Source organism: Propithecus coquereli, unplaced genomic scaffold, assembly GCF_000956105.1.
Source record: "Propithecus coquereli isolate 6110/MARCELLA unplaced genomic scaffold, Pcoq_1.0 Scaffold186, whole genome shotgun sequence".
Classification (NCBI taxonomy): Eukaryota; Metazoa; Chordata; class Mammalia; order Primates; family Indriidae; genus Propithecus; species Propithecus coquereli.
In genome coordinates, this window is record NW_012143412.1 from 3,642,182 (window position 1) to 3,663,845 (window position 21,664).

At 44.5% G+C, this 21,664-nt stretch overlaps 1 protein-coding gene across 1 annotated transcript in view; it reads right to left on the reverse strand.

Annotated features, from left to right (window-relative positions):
* KIAA1549 (KIAA1549 ortholog) overlaps nt 1-21,664 on the reverse strand; it is a 127,717-nt gene that overhangs the window by 39,814 nt on the left and 66,239 nt on the right. The window contains exons 4-9 of the mRNA XM_012642756.1: nt 21,426-21,548; nt 19,230-19,413; nt 17,409-17,468; nt 15,910-16,058; nt 11,678-11,855; nt 7,473-7,657 (exon numbers count right to left, since the gene is read on the reverse strand). Of these exons, the coding sequence (XP_012498210.1) occupies nt 7,473-7,657; nt 11,678-11,855; nt 15,910-16,058; nt 17,409-17,468; nt 19,230-19,413; nt 21,426-21,548 (879 nt within the window). The remainder of the gene's footprint in view (nt 1-7,472; nt 7,658-11,677; nt 11,856-15,909; nt 16,059-17,408; nt 17,469-19,229; nt 19,414-21,425; nt 21,549-21,664) is intronic.

Here is a 21,664-nt window from a genome sequence, read left to right on the forward strand (position 1 = left end):
CAAGGAAGAAAATAGAATATAACTTCAAAGAAACAGAAGAATTTGGAAAGTTCAATGTAATAGAAGCCAAGGGAATAAATGAAGTTCTAGAAAGGAGTGGTCAGTAGACATAATGAAGCACAAAGCAGGAGAAAAGGGTCTTCAAGAAAGGTCCCCCACTCACACTGGCAGATGCAGGAGCCCTCCCCAGGGACACACAGCTGCAGCCAACACCAAACCCACGACCGAGACCCCATGGGCCTGCAACTAGACTCCAGGCCTCAGCTTCTAGGCCTGTGGCAAGACAGGAAAGACACCTGAAGGTACACAGAAGTGTGGACAGGATGGCACCGTTTTTTGTGACATTTTTGATGACACTAAAAGTGCCAGGGGTGGGTATTAACAGCTTCCTTAATTGGAGCTTCCAGGGTACAGGAGAATAAACTACACATAAACAGTCGTCCGGAGGCTTCCTCAGCAGGAGTGCGGCAGGCAGACCAAAGCCCCCGGCCAGGCTGTATCCACACCCACAGAGTCCTATCCCGCACAAGACAAAGGCCAAACAGACAGAAGTGATTTTAGATAATATGCTACGCACAGAAGCAAAAGCTTTCATCGCATTTGTGAGAACTTTGCACAAATGCACTGCAACACCAGTGGCTTAGGTTTGTGACCCAAGGCTTTTTAACATTAAAAAACTAGATCAATGGGTAGAAGGAAAGTAGTCTGCAATAAAGATTTACACCAGCAGAGGGGGACAAAACTTACCATAAATACAGTTTACCAAATCTTGCTTGGAAACAAAAGGCAAAGACTGACGCGCCTGTATTTTCTGATTAATGAGCTCACGCTAGCTCACATTACAGGAGCAGGCCACCCCATCACTTGGGCTGTCTGTGAGCTTGGGGACGCTATTTTGCAAACGATGAACCCAAACCTGCCGCTCCATGGCTTCCTCCACCACTCCCCCCACCCGTATAATTTCCTCATCCCAGATGTGGACCAGCAGAGTGAGCTTCAATCGGTCTAATCGAAGCCCTGGGGGAAGACACACCTTCCTAGGAGTAGGCAGCCCTTCTAAGGGGATCAAATGCCAGATGCACCTCTGGACACACTCCTACCTGCACAGATTTTCCTGGGAGCAGAGCGTGCGCCTGCGGACTGGGCAGCTTGCTGGCTCCCCTCCTGCCTTCCCCTTCCCAACAGTCCTGCTGCCACTTACAGAGGAGAGGCCCCCTCCTCTAGCCCACGCAGCAGCTTCCTATGGCGCTCTGTCTAGAGGTGTAGAAACCTCCAGAGTACCAAGTAAAAAGATAATTCAAAACGCTGGTCTTGGCAGACCCCCTTAATCAAGGCACAATAAACTTGCCGTGTGGCTTCCTTTCTCTCTCCCTTAAAGAAATAAGGCAGAAATGTAGCCAAGAAACAGGATAATCTGGCCCCTGCTGGGAGGATGTGAATCCAGATGTTCTGTGGAGGGGACAGAAAGGCAGTGATGTTTTTATTTGCCGGCCTCACCTCTACCATCTCCCAACCACCAGAGAACACTGCACCCCGCAGGAAAGTCCACCGAGAACAAAGCGAAGAGCTCGGCAGCGAGAAATCCCAAAGGCCCCGTCTCATGCCGTCCAGGGGCTAAGCTCATGACAAGGCCCTGTGCTTATCTGTCTCAGAAGCGGAAGGTTCAAGACCTGTTCGACAGTGTGCTGGAAACAACAGTGTGCCAAGAAGTACGGCAGTGCACCATTCTCCGCAACGAAAGGGCGTGGCAAGCACCCTTGTTCACCGCGTCTCAGTCTGGGTCTTAAAACCGTATTTTTGCATCAAAAGGAAAGAGGAGTGAAATGTCCATGTTTACTGCTGAAAGATCAAAATTGTAACTTCAAATCAAAGGAACAAATAATGGAGCTAAGATAGTATTATATACTCTCTCGAACATTTACTTGGACTTGCGGCATATTTTCATTAACCTATTTCAAACGGTTACTGGATACTGCAAGTCTGTGTTTGGGTCCCTTGAATGCAAGTCTCTAGCTCACTGTCCCGCGTAACCCCTTCTATGCTTATTTGTTATCCCCAAGTGCTTATTAGATTTAGATGAACCACACACCATCATGTTTGGGTTCTACCAAAAATAACGTACTTACCAGCAATCATCAATGTGCCTTTTGTAAACCCCATACCTACAAGCTCAATATTTTTTCCTCTTTTGTTATAAATTTCCACAAAGATTCACCCACACTATTAAAAGCAAAGCATCTATGTATGTGCAGGCAGAGGAAAAATTAGGCCAGTTAGGAGGCAACTCCTGAACCTTAAAAAACCTGCACCGTATGATTAGGGTGGAGTCCTCTCTTTCAGACTTTGATATGCTGTCCTAATTTATGAAATACATAATTATAAATATTATTTTCATCTAGCAACGCAATTACTAATCCAGCTACATAATTCTCAAGTGTCCATCTGTTTTCTAAGAAGGCAGAAAAAATTGAAATTGGACACCAAATATTCAAAGCTGACAATAAAAATCCTAAAATGAGCAATTTCCAATTGTATGGGGTTGCTTTGACCCCAGCTGCACCTCATTTTAGCCGCATAAACAAAGTGCCTCTCAGTGAAAGACTAATGGACATAATCAACAGTCATTTAATCATCACCACCATCATTTTAGAAATCTTGCTAAAATCCTTTTTGGTATATTTCCCAGTAAGACAGTGAATGCTTCTAATGACTGGGCAACAATCTCATTTACAAGTTAGGCAGTTTGCTTTAACGAAATCGAAGAGGGTGCTACATACCGATGGCCTCCTCTAGGCAAAGGTCTCCAGAGTGAATGACGTAAAAATACAAGCATTACTGCCACTGTAGTGCAGGCTGCCTAGCCCAAGTCTAGGCCCTAAATGCCTTCCCTGACAAACTCTCAGGGCTCACGTAAGAAACAAACATGATAATATACATGTGAAAATGCTTCATAAATGCCAAAGTACCATACAAATGTGATTGACGGCATTATTATCGCTGTTGGTTGACAAAGGATCAAGCAGTTAATATGAATAGCTAAGAGTCCTCAAGCATCAGACATAGCTATAATTGCGAATTTAGGTACAATATTTTGTAAGTCAACAGGATGTGACACATGGTAGACCCTCAATAAATATCTCATGACTGAATGAATTTCAAAAAGGTCAGGCGAAGCACCAAACTTACTGGATTTTATGGGGAGCCAAGGAAAGGGCATATGTCACAAATGAAATATGTAAGTCCTTTTGGCTTATTGTTGATTCCGACTAACATCATTAAACACATCCATTAGATCCTTGTACGTCTCACTGGCTGGGTGAGTCATCACCTTCTATAACAATGGAAATTTGGCAACTAACCTGTGTTTATGCACAAAACAAAAGCCAGCTATACACAGAGGGAAAAAATTAAAGGGAACATTGCTCTTCCCCCACCCCAACTATGGAATTAGCTCCTTTTGTTTCATCCCGATTTTCTCGACCATGTTTTCTCGTTTCTCCATTTCTTTTAAAATAAAATCTAGAGTTAAGTCTGGCTGGTATGGTGTCTCCAGCTTCCACATGCAGAACAGGCTTCCATCAGTATTTCAGAAGAGCCAAGATGAATTAGAGTCTTCAATATTCACATTAGGACCGAGTTATTTCTGAAGAAGGATGGCTCTTTTGTTCTCTCTTTCTTTAATCTATCACAGAAGGGACAGGCCACACTGTGCCCCACTGGAATACGCCACCGACAAGTCAGGGAGGCTGGTGGGCAGGTCGGCCAAGTGACGAGGGAGATGCCTGATGGATGTCAACACGTGGGCCCTAAATATAGTAAGGCCCAGATGGCAGGAGACACAGCGACATCCCAGGACTCAACGTTAGCCTGACCCCCTGGGAAGGAGCAGTTAAGATGGCAACAGAAACACAAAGCAGATTTCGAAAGTGTCTGCCATCGTGCCATCATGAAGAAGGGCCAGTGTAAGCATTTACCATCTGATTGATGTAATCTGTGGAAAATTGCTGTAACCGCCATGCTGTTTCGATTGAGAAGGTGAAGACCAGGCAAAGTTTTTGCCATCTGTTTGTCTTCAGTGCAGCTCAGCGACTTCTCTCACCCACAGGCCACACGAGGCATGGTCAGCGGCTGTGGGTGAACTGAAACCACCCACACGTCAGGTGCTAAGGGGGTCCTGAGAGCTGGACTTCGCTGAGAAGCAAGAAGTGCTCATCGAGCCTGTCCACTGTCCACTCTGCCTCCCAAGGAGACCACTGCAAACACAAGTATGTCTGGGCGGCTCTCCCTGCTGAAAACCCTTCAATGGCTGCCCACAGCTCACAGCATAATTGCCAATCCCTTCCATGTCCTGAAAACCTCCCAGGGCCTGGCTCTCTGCTGCCTGGTTTTTGGCTGTGCCCTTCCTTACACCTCTGCCCCAGCCTTCCCGAGCTCCTCGCTGTTCCCTCTGCTGGGCCGGTCTCCTCTGGCTTCAGCTCCTCCACCTTGAAGCCTCAGCCCCAGCCCCAAGTCAGCTCCTCTCAGCAGGTGGAGGTGCTCCACCACTGAGAGCAGGGTGCTGTCCCTCCTCTGTGCTCCCACAACTCCTGCACGTTCTGACCCTCCTGGATGTCCTTCTCCCCTGCTAAAGCCCTCGAAGGCAGAGACCACATGCTGTCTGTGTTTGCAACTTAGCCTGGTTCTGCCTGGCTCAGGGCAAATGCTCGGTGTTTGGTGGGTGATGCCCAGTGTCCGAGGCAGCTCCACCTGGCTGCCCGCGGTGCTGTCCTTAGGAGTAGCCGAGGGTGGTCAAGAGCCACCACCTTGTGCCAAGAACCAGGTGTGGGACTGTCCCCACCAGCAGGAACAAGCTCCCTGGGGCCAGCAGCATCCAGCCAATGCCATTCACGGTGATGAGGATCCAAGCTGGAGTTTTTTAGGCAAGAGTAACAAATGATGACTCTGGACTACAGATTAGAGAGAATACACAGAAAAGGAACATACGTGGGCTTTTTTCTTTTCTTTATTATTGGAAATAAGATAAGGCCCTGCCTCAAAACATGATAGGATGGCCTTTCCCTCTTATCATATTTCAAAATTAATCCACTCCCAGACAATATGAAGAGGTTTCCTTCTCGGTACAAGGGGAAGGGAGTGTGGATTTTAGGTCAGCAGATTTATTGTTTCCAGATGTTTGCAGCTCTGGGATTTGCTAAAGGATTTCAGAGAGTAGTGGTGCGGCGCATCGGGGGTGGGGTGAGCAGAATGGAGACAGAGAAAACAGAGCCACACACGCAGGAGAAAGAGTCTTGCAGTGACGGGGAGGATGGCATCTCAGCACATTACCCTGACGAAGAGGCTGGAGGCCCTTCTCTACGGCCACATAACCTTAGAAGAAACACTTATGAAGTAGAGATGTTTGTTTTTAAACTAAATGAAGATCATCATTTTCTCATTACAAACACAAGATCTATACAGTGGCTTACTGTGCCAGCACAAAAAGACCAAGCTTCTGCAACACTGGCGAAGTTTTGCCCTCCTAATAGTGTCAGAAGACAGTTATTCTTTCGAGGAGTCCTCCATGCAGAAGACTTTTCCCGTAAAGACGCTGTAAAGATGTATGCACGGATCCTCATAGCACCAGAAGAAGGAGAGCAATTCCAAGGGCTGGAAGTTCTATTTGAAACTCTGCCCATTTTATTTACAGCCACATCTGGGATATGAAAATGTTTCGGAAGTAAAAGTGAGAAAAGGAGAAAGCTTGGGGAATATACTGTTTTGAACCCAAGAGATGCTGTCCCTTAATAGTTTATTGAAGTAACAGGTAATAGATGAACTTCTACAAGGAGTGCTTATGTCAGGAAATATGGACCATAAAAGACATAAATACATAACCATCTAGACTGGCTGACTCTCTCTGTAACAACACTCTTTCATCAGAACAAAAACACTTCCAAATTCATTGCTGATCTTATTACAATGAAATTCACACTATGAATCATTTAGTATATATCAAGCCCTTTTCTCCAGGTTTTTTCCATGCCATTCACTAGTGTAAGAAAAAAACAACCTTAGCAGACTATGTAAATAATTAATACAGACAGGTAACAAATATAATATTAATGTATAAAATGCCTCTAATATAGTTGATAGCTATAAGCTTGCAACTTAATCAAGATTTTGCATTTCTTGGTTAATTCATAAGAAAAAATACTCTTCATTTACTTTTACAAAAGTAAAATAAATTTTAAAATGTTACCTGTTTTTTTCATTCAACAGGTCTAGGTTTACAATATGCAGAATTTTTTATACCAAGACAATGAAAATAAAACCAAAAAGTTAACAGGGCAATCCTTTACTCCTTGTTCTTTTGCCTTTGCTTGCATGTTCTTATCAAACTTTTAGAGCAGAGTGAGTCCTCTAATTTGTAAGAGCCACAGAGGGTACGTGTTAATAAACACAGTAGACTGACGACCACTTTCCACTCCCTTGGTAAACACACAGACATTCACGCTGTGCTGTCTGCAGCTAGTGTGTTCCCTCTGGTCCTCTGGCACGTTTTTGCTCCTATCGGGTGAGCTAGATGCTGACCAAAAGTCAGTTTCTGTGCTCTGAAACCTGATATAACAGTCAAATATTATGGAAACTGCTGAATCACATGTGTGAAAAGAGAATGGCTGTTTCTATAAAAACTAAGTTGAATGCTTTGGAAAGACACATGAAAGATGGGCTGCTAAAAAAATCTGCTGTTAAATTAGGTGTAGGCGAATTAACTCAAGAAGTCTGCAGAGTCGGCGGAGGGGAGGTACTGAAAAGATCTGGAGAATTTTGCACTCAGATGGTTTTGCTCTTCTCTAAAGAAACCCAAACTAGAAACTGCAGCTGATACGTTATGGGTGTCGTTGATTACAAGAAAGACCATATGCAATTCCGCTCAGCAGACCAACACTCAAAACAAAAGATGACTCAGGATACATCAAAAGATTGGCAAATAAATGTCCACTCATCTACTTTAAGTTAAAATGCTTAAGGCATGTGTCGCCAGTTTTTAATGATGAAGTGGTCTTAATCGGGGTGCATAAGTGGGCGGCCAATGTGGTGGACAGAAAATAAAGGAGCTGTCCAATGGAGTTGCGTAAGAAAGGGACAGATCCACAGATCTGAGGAAACCTCCCTTGGCTCTTGTTCTCCGAAAATATCCAGGGGTAAAACAGATCAGAATTCATATACAGAATGGATGTGATCTTCCACCTGATCCTCTCAAAAATAAAATCACAGGAGAACCCTGGAGCTCGTATCACATCTAAGCTTCTACACAGCTTCGTGTTCTTGGACTATATTTACTACTACAGAAGAACTGGGGTTTCAGGAGGCAGATATGAAGGCAAAGGGACAACCCCATTAAAGCCAGAGGATTTCCTTAACAGCCCAAACTCCTTCCATCCCTGCGCCGCAAGACTGCTCAGGGGAACACTGCGGGGGTTGCCCCTCACCTTCTGACGCTGCTGGATGTTGGCCACAGTGTCAGGCTGAAAGTCCAGCTTGTCCGTGCGGCAGAGTTTCCAGTAGAGGATGATGACGATCACCGTCACCACCAGCACCGGGATGACCACACCGACAATGACCCACAGGTTGTTGCTCTGGGACTCCGGAGACGGCCTCCTCACCCTGTCCACAGCTGCAGGAAAGGAAGAAAGGTCTTTCAGTAATTCCTTCTCAACTCACTTACTGAACTGCATTTGTCTTCTTCTATGAAAACCTGGAAAGCCCTAATATTTCAGCTCCAGCCGCCTGGTTACAGGTTATAATCTTCTGATACAGGAAACACGACCAAGCAAACAAACACAACGTACAATGTTACATCTCGGATACATCAGGGGTCACAATGACAGATATGATGTATCTTAAGATATGTGGCTAATGTAATGGCAAAGCCAGGTTAATTCCAGGTCTCCTCACTTCCAGCATATTCTCCTAGATCATCCCTAAACTCCCACTGCAGGATGTTTCCATACCAAAAATGGTTCTGTACAACTCTGTACAAAAGAGGCTCTCTTGAAAAGTAAGGGAAAAGCAGCTACTCCTCCAGAACACAGTTCCAACCACTGCATGACGTCAACAGGAACCACGCCCTTCCCAACTGTGCAAGAGTACACGAGTCTGAACTAGGTTTGTGGAAGAAAACCCTTCCGCCCTTCCCTCACTATTCAGTTTCTCTGGTTCGCAAATGTTTATTAAGCGTGCCAGACACAGTTCTAAAGTTGGGACCCAACAATGAACAAGCAGAGTCCCTCAAGGAGCTTAGGTTCTAGTGGGGGAAAGGGAAAATTATGAAGTAAATGAACCACTAAACAATTTCATAGAATACTAGTGCTAAGCAAAACAGTAAGGAGATAAAACAAGAGCACAAATGCAATTGGTTATTTCCACTTTAGCAATTAAAAGGATGATAAAGATGCCAACGTTCATTACATGAATAGCCACTAAAGATGAAAACAACCCAAATGTTCCATCAACAGACGAATAGATAAACAAAATGTGGTATATTCTTACAATGGAATGTCATTCGGCTTTAAAAGGAAGGAAATTCTATACACATTACCACATGGATGGACCTTGGAAACATCATGCTAAGTGAAATAAGCCAATCACAAAAGGACAAATGTGTGATTCCATCTATGTGAAGTATCTAGGAAAAAACTCACAGAGACAGAAAGAACAGTGGTTGCCGGGGGCTGGGGGAAGGGGAAGGAGGCATTACTATTTAATGGACAGCAGTGACGGACACGATGTCGTGAATGCACTTGATGCCACTGAACGGGACACTTAAAAGTGGTTAAAATGGTAAAATTGCATGTGATAAATATATCACCACAATAACAAAATGACGATCCTTAAGTTTTTCTACATGAAGCTTCATGGTGTTAATTTGGACAGTTAAGTCCTCGTAAGTGGCCTATAGGCACTGCCTTCATCTCCCGACCTGTGTCCCTTCCTAAACCTTTGACACGTGGCTTTTCATCGAAACTGCTTTATTTAAGGGACCAGTTGTCAAATTTTAAATTCCATGAAAGCAAATCTTACTCATTTTGAATGCACCACTCTCCCCCTACTGCCACGCCCACCCCACCCTGTGGGCCCCTCCCCTCTCATGGCCTTAGAGCATCACGCTTCAGCTCCTTCTCAGCGTCCTCCACCTGTTCCTCCTCCCGCACCCTCCCTTGGCCGCATTCTGTGCTCATCTCTCGCAGGAATCCCTCCCCTAAGGCTCACCGGCTTCTCCCACTTGGGCTCCAGTCGTCCAAATGCCCCCTTCTCTCTAACTCAGCCATGAAGGCCACTTGATAAAAACTTCCCCATGACAATGCCAATTTCTCCCTTGTCCAAGTTACTCTTTTGTTCTTGTCTTTGTTTTGCAAATGGCACCTTATTACTCTTTTAAAATGCCTCTTATTATATAAATGGATCGTCTTGATACACTACACTGCTTTGCTCATTAATCTGGTCACGACGCCAAGCCTTGGCTTTGCAAATACATCTTAGTTGTCACGTGCAGGGACTAAGTCTTACACCCCTTTCACATCCTGTGATGGTGAATACCTGCTATGGGATCAGAATGCATCCGCTCAAAGACAGAACAACAAAAAAGATACTTGGTGCTGGTTTAAATTTGGGTTTAGACCCCCGAGAGAGTGACAAGGGAGAAAGCATGCATTCTAAACCAAATGCACTGTAAAAAAAGCACAAATTAGAGCAAAGACTGCATGGGACATGGCAAAAAGTGGCAAAGTGCTAAATATTTGTATTTTTTAATTTGGCCTGAATATATTTTACATATGTAGCTCATTTTGCATAGAAACAACTGACAATACAGAAGTAGCGACAGAATCAAACCAAAGATCTGAGACAACTGGACACTTCTTAGTTCTAACCCAGCAAAACCCTGGAGAGGCAGAGATAGATCAAACCAGGCCCTGACACCCGTGTCCTCGGGGCTGCCCTTGGGCTGGCCCTGGTGCTGGTGGAGGCTTCCCTCTACCACTAACCCCAGAATCCCAGGATTGCTCCCATGCGGTTTTTAGTACAAAACTAGGGAAAGAGAGGTGCAAGACCAGACGGAAGTAGGTTTGAAAGGTGCCCATATCCTACTGCAATGAATCTTTTTTAAACCTTCAAGTGTGTGGCTAGAGCAGGCCACCTCTCCAGCAATCAGAAATGTCACATATGAGGAAACGTAAGGAAGTGCTTTTGTTAACTTTTTTCTCACTGCTTTGGAAGAGAACACACTAACATGCAGTCACATCTCAAATACATAACACAAACTGCCAATGGTTATTTGCTTAAATTCTCCCATCATCTTCCATAAAACAAAGAAAGTGTCAATCAGCCCTCGTCCTGGTTAGCCTCCAGGGAGAAGTATCAGTTTCATAAAGAACCTTCTACTACCAAGGATAATTTCAAAGCTGTCATTCTTTAAAAACTGCCTTTGTCTCCTACATGTTCTCTGTAAAGAGTTTTTCTTTTTTTTTTTTTTTTGAGACAGAGTCTCACTCTTTTGCCCGGGCTAGAGTGAGTGCCGTGGTGTCAGCCTCACTCACAGCAACCTCAAACTCCTGGGCTCAAGCAATCCTTCTGCCTCAGCCTCCCGAGTAGCTGGGACTACAAGCATGCGCCACCATGCCTGGCTAATTTTTTCCATATATTTTTAGTCCTCCGATTAATTTCTTTCTATTTTTAGTAGAGGCGGGGTCTCGCTCTTGCTCAGCCTGGTCTCGAACTCCTGAGCTCAAACAATCCGCCCGCCTCGGCCTCCCAGAGTGCTAGGATTACAGGCGTGAGCCACCGCGCCCGGCCTTGTAAAGAGTTTTTCAATATTCCCCAATGCTGAATTCCTTCTAAACATGTATTTCTTATTGGGAGCAAGTTTCAATGTGCTCTTTCAAGGACAGCTCTCTGGATCATAAAGGAAAAACGTCCACATTAAAATAGCAGTCTTACTCATAAAGGTATATTTAGAGAAATACACTCTTCCATGCCTCTCCTTTTTCTTGATTTTAAATAACCAAAATCTGAGCTGGAAGAGAAGGTACTGGGAGCAGGCACTGCCGGGCGGGCGGGAGCCAAGACCTTCCAACAATAATAAAGAAATACCAAAATACCTCTTTCCGAATTGTGGATTGGTGCGAGGACAGGGTGGGGAGAAAGAGGATTGAAAAGGGTAAGGATCAAGGACCTCTTTGTGTTAAAAGGCCCTGAAGGAAGCCAATAAACCCAGAGCGCACCTCCCAGCTTCCTGCGTGACTCACTGTCCCCACCAACGTTCAACATATGACATAGAAGGTTCTGGAAGAAATACAGAACAAACACATTATTTTACCTAGGACAAAATTTCCACAAAGAGAAACAGTACAGGCGTGGGGATGGATGTTAACGTTGATGTAAGGCACTATAAATCGCTATAGCACCACAAACACAAAATGCGAGGTAGGAAAAATAGTGCAGGCGACAACTCCAAGTGATTGAAATCCACCGTAAAGAAGGTCTTGGCGAATGAATTTTAACAACTGGCATCCTTATGTGAGTGCCACTCGTAACAAGGGTTATACACACATCAGAACGAGTTAAAGTCGGAGCTCACTGTCAGGACAAACTGTCCCGGAGCCAGCAAAGCCCAGACGGTGACAAGTCACGGACTTACGCTGGGCAATAGCGCCTTGAATCCGGTAACCCAAGATGATGGCCGCTCTCTGGAGATCGATCCTGTTAATCAGATCTGAAGACTTGACGGCGCTCAGTCTCTCTCCGTCTTGATCCTCCACAAAGTAGATGAGCTGCACGGGATTGTCGTCTCCCTCTAGCCTGGACACATTCACCACCTGAAAGATAACAGGGTCCGTTAGCATTCTAGAAGCTCGTGTTTCCAGATGCCCTTTCCCAGGTCACTTAATCCCGACTGTGTCACTCGGGATTTATTCCAATCCTCATAATAAGCTCCTTACACCATTCGGGGCCCCAGAATCACCATGATGCTCTCTCTGGATGGGAAGAGGGACAGTTAAAACAAAAGTTCCTCCACACAGAACAACAGATGTCCCTTGTCTTGCTTGACATCTTCTCTGAGAAAAAGGGACAAGCAGGATATGCGGAACATAGGGCTGGCGAGTCCAGGTGGGCCAGAGTTGTCACCAGTAGCCTCCGACATGCCTACCATGTCATTCCCCAACATTCACCGTAGGGTTAGGTCCATCGCTGGCTCTCTGAAACCATTAGTGGTTCTACCCGATCCCTCGAGTCTATTAGAACGTCCTCCTTATTCTTCCAGGGCTGGGTTTCTCAACCTCGGCTTCACTGACATTTTGGGCCAGATGATTCCTAGCCGTGGGGAACACTGCAGCGTGGCTGGCAGCTTCCTCTGCTCTCCAGGCGCCAGCGGCAAGTGCCCCTCCCAGCACCACCCAACGTGACAACCCAAATTGTCTCCTGACACTGCCAGAATGTGCCCTGGAGGGCCAAATTACCTACCCCCAGCTGAGAACCAGTAGGTCTAAGGATAACAGACCTCATAAATTTGTAATCTTGTGGGTCAAATAGTACTTTGATTTAGCCCAAAACTTCTCTCTGGTGTTAAAAAGCAGTCCTTTGAAATCAGTATTTCAAAATCTAGTACATTCGACATATCACAGTTTTGCATAAATATAGCTTTTTATTTTGTTGCTGTTTCTCTTAATACTATGCAACAATTTTTTTAAGAGGCAGGGTCTCACTCCGTCACCCAGGCTGGAGTGCAGTGGTCCAATCATCTCTGGGACCACAAGCGTGTACCACCATACCCAGCTAAATTTTTTTAAAAATGTTGTAGAGATGGGGTCTCACTCTGTTGCTCAGGCTAGTCTCAAGCAATCCTCCAGCCTCGGCCTCCCATACAAGCATGAGCCAATGCACCCACCTGTGCAACAATTTTACAGTCCCTTTAGACTCCAGCAAAAAACACTGGACTGATTTCCTGAGAAAAGGATCAACAATGACTCCGAGCCCTTTATTTCACATGTGCCATTTAAATTGTTGGTCTCTACATTTGCCATTGGCGTGTACAATCTGTAACACGACCCTTGCTCTGCACACAGCTGCTGGACTCCGCCTTCGCCATGGGAAACTTCTGACAAATCAACAATTTCAAGATTTCACTGTGAACTCCTTCTTCCACATCATGTCTAAGGATCCTTAACAACACAGTCCAAACTCTCATCCCTTGAGAATCTGTTTTTATATTTCATCCTGAGAAGGATGCGTTTATCTTGCCCTCTGGCTGCTGTCTCAAGGCCGGCTCCCTGATCGCTTCTCTTCCCCAACCACCTGCGCCCTCCCGCACACCCACGCGGCGGTGACTGATTTTTCACCAGCCTTTAGAACGGAACACTATCTAAAGGCTACTGAAAAGGAAGCAGATTATATCCACCTGCCCCTCTACCTATGTGCCTATCTACCTATTCCATTGAAAAGTTCTGATAAATTTTTAAAGTATGCTTTTTTCCTATATAAATCACAATCTCAAATATCCAGTGATACCCACTTTGATTCAAGATTCTACAAGTTTGTCCAGGGCTATAGCTTGGATATCTGTCTCCTCCAAAGCTCATGTTGAAATCTGATCCCCAGTGCTGAAGGTGGGGCCTGGTGGGAGGTGTTTGGGTCCTGGGGGCAGATCCTTCCTGCATGGCTTGGTGCCCTCCCCAGAATCATGAGTGAGTTCTCACTCTATTAGTTTCCGAGAGAGCTGGTTGTTAAAAAGAGCCTGACACCTTCTCTCTCTCTCCCTCTCTTGCCATGTGATCGCTACACGTGGCTCCCCGTGGCCTTCTGCCGTGAGCAGAAGCAGCGCGAGGCCCTCACCAGAAGCAGATGCTGGCGCCACGCTTTTTGTACAGCCTGCAGAACCCTAAGCCAAATAACCCTCTTTTCTTTATAAATCACCCAGCACCAGGCTTCTTGTACAGCTTGCAGAACCCCAAGTCAAATAATCCTCTTTTCTTTATAAATCACCCAGCCTCAGGTATTCATTTACAGCAACACATGCAGACTAAGACATCTAGTGTGAAAGTCAGTCAGTAAAATCTAATTCCAGCATCCTTTCTAGGTGACTGCTAATCAGATTCATATCTGGACCATATAACCCTAGTATCATGGAGTCATCACTTTGGCTAACATCTTCAATTTCATTTTTAAAATTACTTTCTGACTAAAATCACATGTCTCTATAGAAGTTATATAGCCCACTGGAGAAGTTTTGAAAAACGAATGTAAAAAAGTACAAAGAATAAAATGAAACTCACCTGATCACCTGAAATTCAACCAACTGAAGAAAATCACTGCAAACATTTTGGCATATTCCCTTCCATTCTTTTTTTCCCATGAATTCTATATTAATATTTGGATTATGTTGCATACATCCTCTTGTAGCCTCTCTTCACTTGACCATTTTTCTATACCATTAATTTTTTTAAATGGCTGCATAATATTCCAACATGTACAGATTTACTATAACTTATTTACACATTCCCCAAATACTGGACACCTAGGGTGTTTCAACATTTTCACTCTTACAAATTATTTTTCAATGCAAAGCCTTATAGTGTTATACACAAATCCTTGTCTACACCTTCATGTGTAGTCACTCTGAAGGGGGAAGAGAAGCAGAGTACAGCTTGTAAGTAATCTGTCAGACGGCACCTGGACAGCTCAGTTAACTTTCATAAATCCGTATCCTTACTTAGGGAGCTTGTGTATCTAATTTAGCACCATATTACACAGTTTTGTGGTGCCCTATAGCTGTTTTATGGCATAAGTTAGCCCACACTCAGACACCCTGAGCTCTATGAAGCTAGAACTTCATAGCCTTTGAATAAGGCAAAGCTTTTATACTACAATTTATTTTAATTTTTATTCTTTGTTTACTCTCAAATTTCTCTATAACTCACTGCATCTGACAAAGGAACTATTTTAGAAACTTAAGCACCATGTTTCTGGGAGGGGGAACATGGAGTAATGCTGAGAGGGAAACACTTGGAAGAGTTGGAGAATGAGGTCGCAATTCTAGGCGAAACCACCACGCCCCCCACACCTGGTAATGCATCTTTTTCTCTAAGGTCTCTTACCCACTCACCTCCCAACCCTGCCTGCCAGCCCACACCCTGCCCTTCAGAGTTCTACCCTGGTGTTTTGTTTCTGAAATGCCATAGCTCTAAACATCCCATTTCCTAGCTCGACAAGTCAGCAGTTGGTAAAGAAAAAGAATCCACATAAGTCATACGGGGATGGAAATAAATGACGTCCCCAACCTCCAAGTTTCTGGGAGTATGCGCACTTTAAATGGGTCACTTTTCAATTCAAACAAATCTGTCTTTTGTAGCCTGTCTGCAGTTTACCGAAGTGAAGAAGCTTTGGGGTAAGATGAGACAACCAGGTTGGCAGGAGGCAGAGAGAAATGAAATGCTAGAATGGTGGGCAGAGAGTTTCCCTCTTTCTGATCTCTTCAGGTCTCTTCCAGCTGAATGACTTCTCTCGACAACGCTATCAACAGTACTTACCATTCCATAAAACAGGCTACATTTTTGTTAATTAAAAAACTACTCTTTAAAAAACAAGATCATGCGATAGCATGGCAACCCAGTAACACAATTCTTCTACGATATTGCCCAAGGCCCACTGCTATACCAGCTACTTACTAAGGGCTTGGTAAATAATTTGTCTAGACTCTAGCTGAACTGATATGATGCCAATTCAGTTGCTATCTAATATAGCAATCAGTCAAAATCAGAATTTCTCATGGCATTTCCCATTTGCATAAAAATACAGGTTTTTAGATGGCTTGCGTACACGCTGGCTGGCTATCTCCCTTTCCCCTTCCCCTCCTCCTCTGAGCCCCTAGAGTACCTGTACCACGCTGTTCCCTGCAGTGATGGTGGCCCTCCTCCACATCCGCCTTCTGGTGGACACCTCGCTGAGCAGCTGGGCCAGCTTGCGCTCCATCTCTGCCTGAAATACTTCATTCTGGAGCTGCTTCTCCACGACGCCCAGGAGGACTGTGTTTAAAAGGAAACATACACAGCACCCAAAACAAGTCAGGGGTGGAAAGAAAAAGGGTGCGTGTGTGTGAGTGAGTGAGTGAGAGAGAGAGAGAGAGAGAGGAGAGAGATTGAGAGAGAGAGAGAGAGAGGAGAGAGATTGAGAGAGAGAGAGAGAGAGAGAGAGAGAGAGAGAGAGAGAGAGAGAGAGAGAAGAGAGAGATTGAGAGAGGGTGAAATTAATGCAGGATTACTGTAAAATGCCAATCCCTAGATAGGAGACATTAAAAGGGGAAAAAGTGAACAGGGAGAGGGAGAGCCCAGGAAGTACAGCTCGTGCGTCTATCTACGGCTCCAACCTCTGAGCGTTACCCAGACTGCTGGCCAGAAGTCCCAGGAACTCAGCACTGCAGGAGCTCTGGAACTAAGAGCACCTACACAGGATCAAACATTTTGTCTGCACTTATTCCAAAACTTCTGGAAATAGCGTGAGTTCCTATCTTTTCTTAAGACTTGGACTCAGACTTCCCCGAGAAAAGGGTGCCCACGTACCTATCTTCAGTTACCTGCTTTAGGCAAAATTATCTACAAGACAATCAGCTTGTCAGAGTGGTCTAGGAGGAAGGAGCATGTGCTTTTCAACCAGAACTGGTTTCAATTCTCTTTGAGATACAACCACGGGCAAGTTACTTAATTGCTATGAAAATTATCTGGAAAACGAGACTGATGTACCATCCGAAGAGGTGGGGTCTTTACACAGGATGTTGTATGTTAAGCAAGGAGAACTTGCAAGGCCGAGGAATCCCATAAATGGTGACTATAGCTACTCTACGTGTTCCCTCTCACACCCAGTGACTGTGCTGCTTGCACGCTGGGCACCCATTGAGCCCAGAACCATCCATTAGATTTCTGTGTACCAGGTTAGAAAGCCTTAATCTGCAGTGTCATAGCTCTGAATATCTGGCCCAGTCCCCCAAGACAAGAAAAAGCTTCCTATTAATATTTGCTCACCAGGCCACCTTGCTTGTCCTTATTAAACCAGATAAATAATACTTTTAGAAGGAAAAAAAAAGATCATTCCTTCTGAACCTCATCCTGTTTCTGGCTCAGAAGATTGTCAGTTCCTGTTAGACTCTGCCCTGGACTTGATGTATGATTTTAAAGAAAGCCAATCCTTTTTGTGCCATAACTCAGTGGGACACATTCCCACAGCCAAATCTGAATCCCTTTCTCATTCATTCTTTGCCAAGAATTTAAGGTACATTTTGCCCTAAATTTAGCAAACAGGAAAGGCAGTATCCTTCTCAATATGCTCAGACAGACTTCTTATTCTTACAGTTCCCAAAACATTACGTAAGTTAGACATACCTGTTCTGACCCAAGAGGACTTCAACAGCTGAGATAAGTTGAGCTGTGGGTACTGGAAGGCTACAAAATAGAAAGAGGGAAGGAGAAAATCTGTTTTAAAAAAAAAAATCATGTTTATGACAAAGTCGCAACACATTGTTTTTCCTATACTGTTTAGCTTTGAACAGGAAAGAACAAAATGCCAGATTAGCGTGAAGACACAGAGAGTAGCCGTTTCTGAGCACACTGGTCTCGAGGAGAAAGAGAGGGACAGGACAAGAAGACATAAAGGGCTGGCTCCAGCCACATCGCAGGAGACTGCTGCACAGAGAGGTCACCTGCGAATTCTCTGTTAGATGTCACCGTTACAGAGCAGTGTGTGCTCACGTGTGCTCTTCACAGCTCTAGGCGTTCCCAGCAATGCTCAGGGTAAAGTGGCCGCCTGTCGGACAGTCCTGGTGCACCCCTGTAGTCCGGCACACTTACTATGTACACGCATCACGCACAACTGAAAGTTGCTATTTGTAAATAACAACTTTATCCCTGTCTACTTTTGTATAGAGTAACTCGTAAAGTTATTCTTTTTAGTTTAATTAACAATAGACTGAAATACATTAAAAGTCATTAGGCCACTTGGCTGTTTCATTTTGTTTTGAAGTAAACATTCTCCCCTTCTCCCTTGCTCCTTGCATTTGCACTGTGAATCTAATTACTTCGGCCAGGAAGAAAGGTTTTGTTTGTTTTCATTTACTACTTTCATTTTAAAATTTACACAGTAAAATTTACTCTTTTTGGCATACAGTTTTGATAAATACATAAAGTTGCATAATCGCTGCCACAAGGAAGATACGGAACAGTTTCATCATCCCCCCACCACAAAATTGCCTTCTGCTGCATTTTTTGTCATCCAATCATCCTCCCACCCTTAACCCCTGACAACCACAGAGCTGCCCTCATCCCCGTAGTTTTGTCTTTTCCAGAATTGGGGCACTTTCTAACAGTGCCCCTTTACTCTCAGAAGAGACTAATAAAGCCAGGTGCAGTGAGTGAGGAGGGCTCTGGAGACCCCCTGGCTTGAATCTGAGAAGTTCCAATATTATCTGGTTTATATCCCAGAGTTCAGTCCAATATTTCCTTGAAAAAAAAGGTCCCAGCAGCACAATGCCTATATCATAATATGTGTTCAATAAATATTTATTGATGTATTAAAACAAAAAAGTAAAAGATGTAAAGACCCAAGTTAAGGAACAGAGATTATCACATAGGACAAAAGCCAGACCCAACTCGCTTTACGTATAAAGACATAGATGGATTAATAGTAAAGAATTTTTTTAATTTTAAGATTTTAAAATAAACTGAAAATTTAAAAACATATACTAAATTATACTTGCAGAAAATGATGCTACTGCAACATCTTAATGTAGTCAATAAAATAAAATACACTGGAAAAATTTTAAAAAAGGGTCCCAGTGAAAATACTCTGTATGATACCACAATGGTGAATACACATCCTCACACATTTACCCAAACCCACAGAAAGCACGCCAAGAACGAACTCCCGTGTAAACATGGACTCCAGGTGATGGTGATGTGTCAGCGCAGGTTCATGGATTGTGACAAACGTGCCACTGTGGGGGGAGTTGGTAATGGGGGAGGCTATGAATATGTGGGAGCAGGGGGTATACGGGAAAATCTCTAAACCTTCCAATCACACTTGCTGTAAACCCAACACAGCACTTAAAAAAAATAAATCTTTAAACAAAATTTTAGAAAGAGGCCCACCAACAAAAGTACCCACAGCCTCCCCTCCCCGCCAGCGCTCCAAAGGCCCGCGGTACTCACGCTCTGCGATCTGCAGCACCGGGTAGCCCAGGTAGAAACTGAACTCCACCACACTCAAGTTCCTCAGCAGCTCGCTCACTTCTGAGCCGTTCAGAAATCCTTGCGTGCTTTTAACAGCAAAAATAATATTCACCGGGCCCCGCCGAGGAGCCACCCTCGAGGAACTGACGGTGATATTCAAGATCTGAAAGAATGAAGTCAGAATAAGCTTCCACGATAAATTAAAATAGTCACCTGAAAGCTTGATTGTGAGCTCTCTCTCTCACAAGTTCTCTCACCGATTTTTTAAAGGGAGGTAAAGTTTTTAAAGGAAGAGTAACTGGCTTTCTAACTCACTTTTCTTTTGTAAGACTTTAAATGCTCAGTTTATTGAAAATGTTTCTTACACTGAGGGATGAACTGAGCATGAGTGTTTATAGTCCCCCCATCTCCCTCCTACCCCAAATCCCACTGAAATAACAGTAAGCCGAACAAAGGGGAACAAATCCACAAGAGCACTGAGACTGGAAGAAAACCTGAGATTCTGTCAAACTTCTGGAATATGGAGAAAGGACAGTGATATAAACCAGAACTGAGGGAACTAAGATCCCAAACACACACCGGCACTGCCCGCAGCAGAGCTGGGATCCCTTCTCCCCCAGAGGGCCTGGGGCGCTGGGGCAGAGGTCAGCAGGAGTGAGACCCAGAGTGGGCTACAGAGTGGTCATCCGTAGAATTAACTGAGAGACCGTGTTCCAAAGAGCTGAGGCGATCACCTTCCCCTTCCTTCCTAACTGCCACACCCAGCCTAACAGAGAGGTGCCAGCGGCAGCTACATCTTCACGCACAATAGCCCAAAGAACTGCTCCCCAAGGGAAAAGAATTGCCTGCCCGAGGGGACTAAAAGACCTATGGTGGGTGCAGGCTCTAAGCAAGAAGTTGGGCAGAGACTGAGATAACTCCAGCGCACACAAGAGACAAAGAAGGAAAGAAAATGGATGGGGGGAAAAAAAAAGCAGCCAGCTAGCTCTCAGCTCTGCCCTGAGAAACATGCTAAAGTACCCCATCCCTAGAGAAAAGGCTCCTTATCTTGACATTAGACAGAGGATGTTCTCCATCTGCCTCTGACCCCACCCCACACCCAGAGAGATGCCGAGAGGCCCACGTGGATATTCTGCCCGGCACCCAGTGCTCTGATGAACTCTCCCATCAAGAGACGGGCTGATGTAGAAACAGACCCTGCAGCTGCAGGGGAAGCCGTATGAGCTGCCCAGATAAACAAGCTGGTTCCTCATTCCTGACAACCAACCAACCAATGTTCTCCAGACATTTATAGAAACTAACAGCACAAAAGCAAAGGACCAAGATCGACACACAGATAAATGACTGCAGGGAAAACCAAGATAACTTAGGAAATGGAAGACAAATTTTTTACAATTCTAAATTATGTCCACAGAGAGTTTCAAGGTGATATTGCATCATACTTCAAGATGATCCCACAGGACAGGCTACAGTGAAAAAGGAGCAAAAAACAATGAAAAAAAAAAATGACTGCTAAAAAAAAATGCAATAGAGGGATTGAATAATATAAAGGACACAGCTGAAGACTAAATTAATGACTTGGAGAGCAAAGTTTGGTAATTCTGTACAAATGGAGAATAAAAGAGACGGAAAATATGAGGAAAAAATAAGAAACATGGAAGGTGGACCCAGGAGGGCCAAAATTTAACATGCATTTCAGAAAGATAGAACAAAGAATATGGAGCGGAGAAGAAAGAAATATAAAAACATCAGCAGTTTCCGCAATATACACAAAGTCAGCTCTTTGACGGCAGCTACACCCTGTGTCAAGAGTGAAGCACGCCATCCCACAGTGTTCCGTAACATGGAATACCAGTCCATGTAGGCATCCCCCATTGGATGGTAGGTGGATACCATTCCTTTTTGGAACGTTCTTGAATTTCCGGCATATGGTCATGTCTTCAGCTCACCATATCTGAGCTCCCTGGAGAGCAGCTACTCTGCAGCCCTCAAAGATACTTAGCCCATTCGTGCTACACAGACCCTACTCCATAGGTAGGGATCAACACTGGCCCAGGTGACCTAATTTCCTCCACTGGAGGGAACAGAGTTAAGCACATCTTAAATGAAACACTGTGCAATAATTTCCCCTTTAAAGGATAAAGCACTCCGTTCTGCCTTCAGTGATACTCTCACCTGCACCGTCAGGTTATACGTCCCCTGGTGGTGTTTTCTAACTTCAAAGAGAGCTGTCATTAGGCCTTTCTCGATGCGCTGGGTGAAGTTACAGAAGCCAGTATCCACACTCGGAGGCACAAACTGAAGTACTAAAAAGAAGGACAGCAATCAAGGTCCCATGAACAAGGTATTTGTTAAGTATTAAGGAATAAAGAGGGAAAAAAATAGTATCTAAATCAACTAACTCATCCATAGCA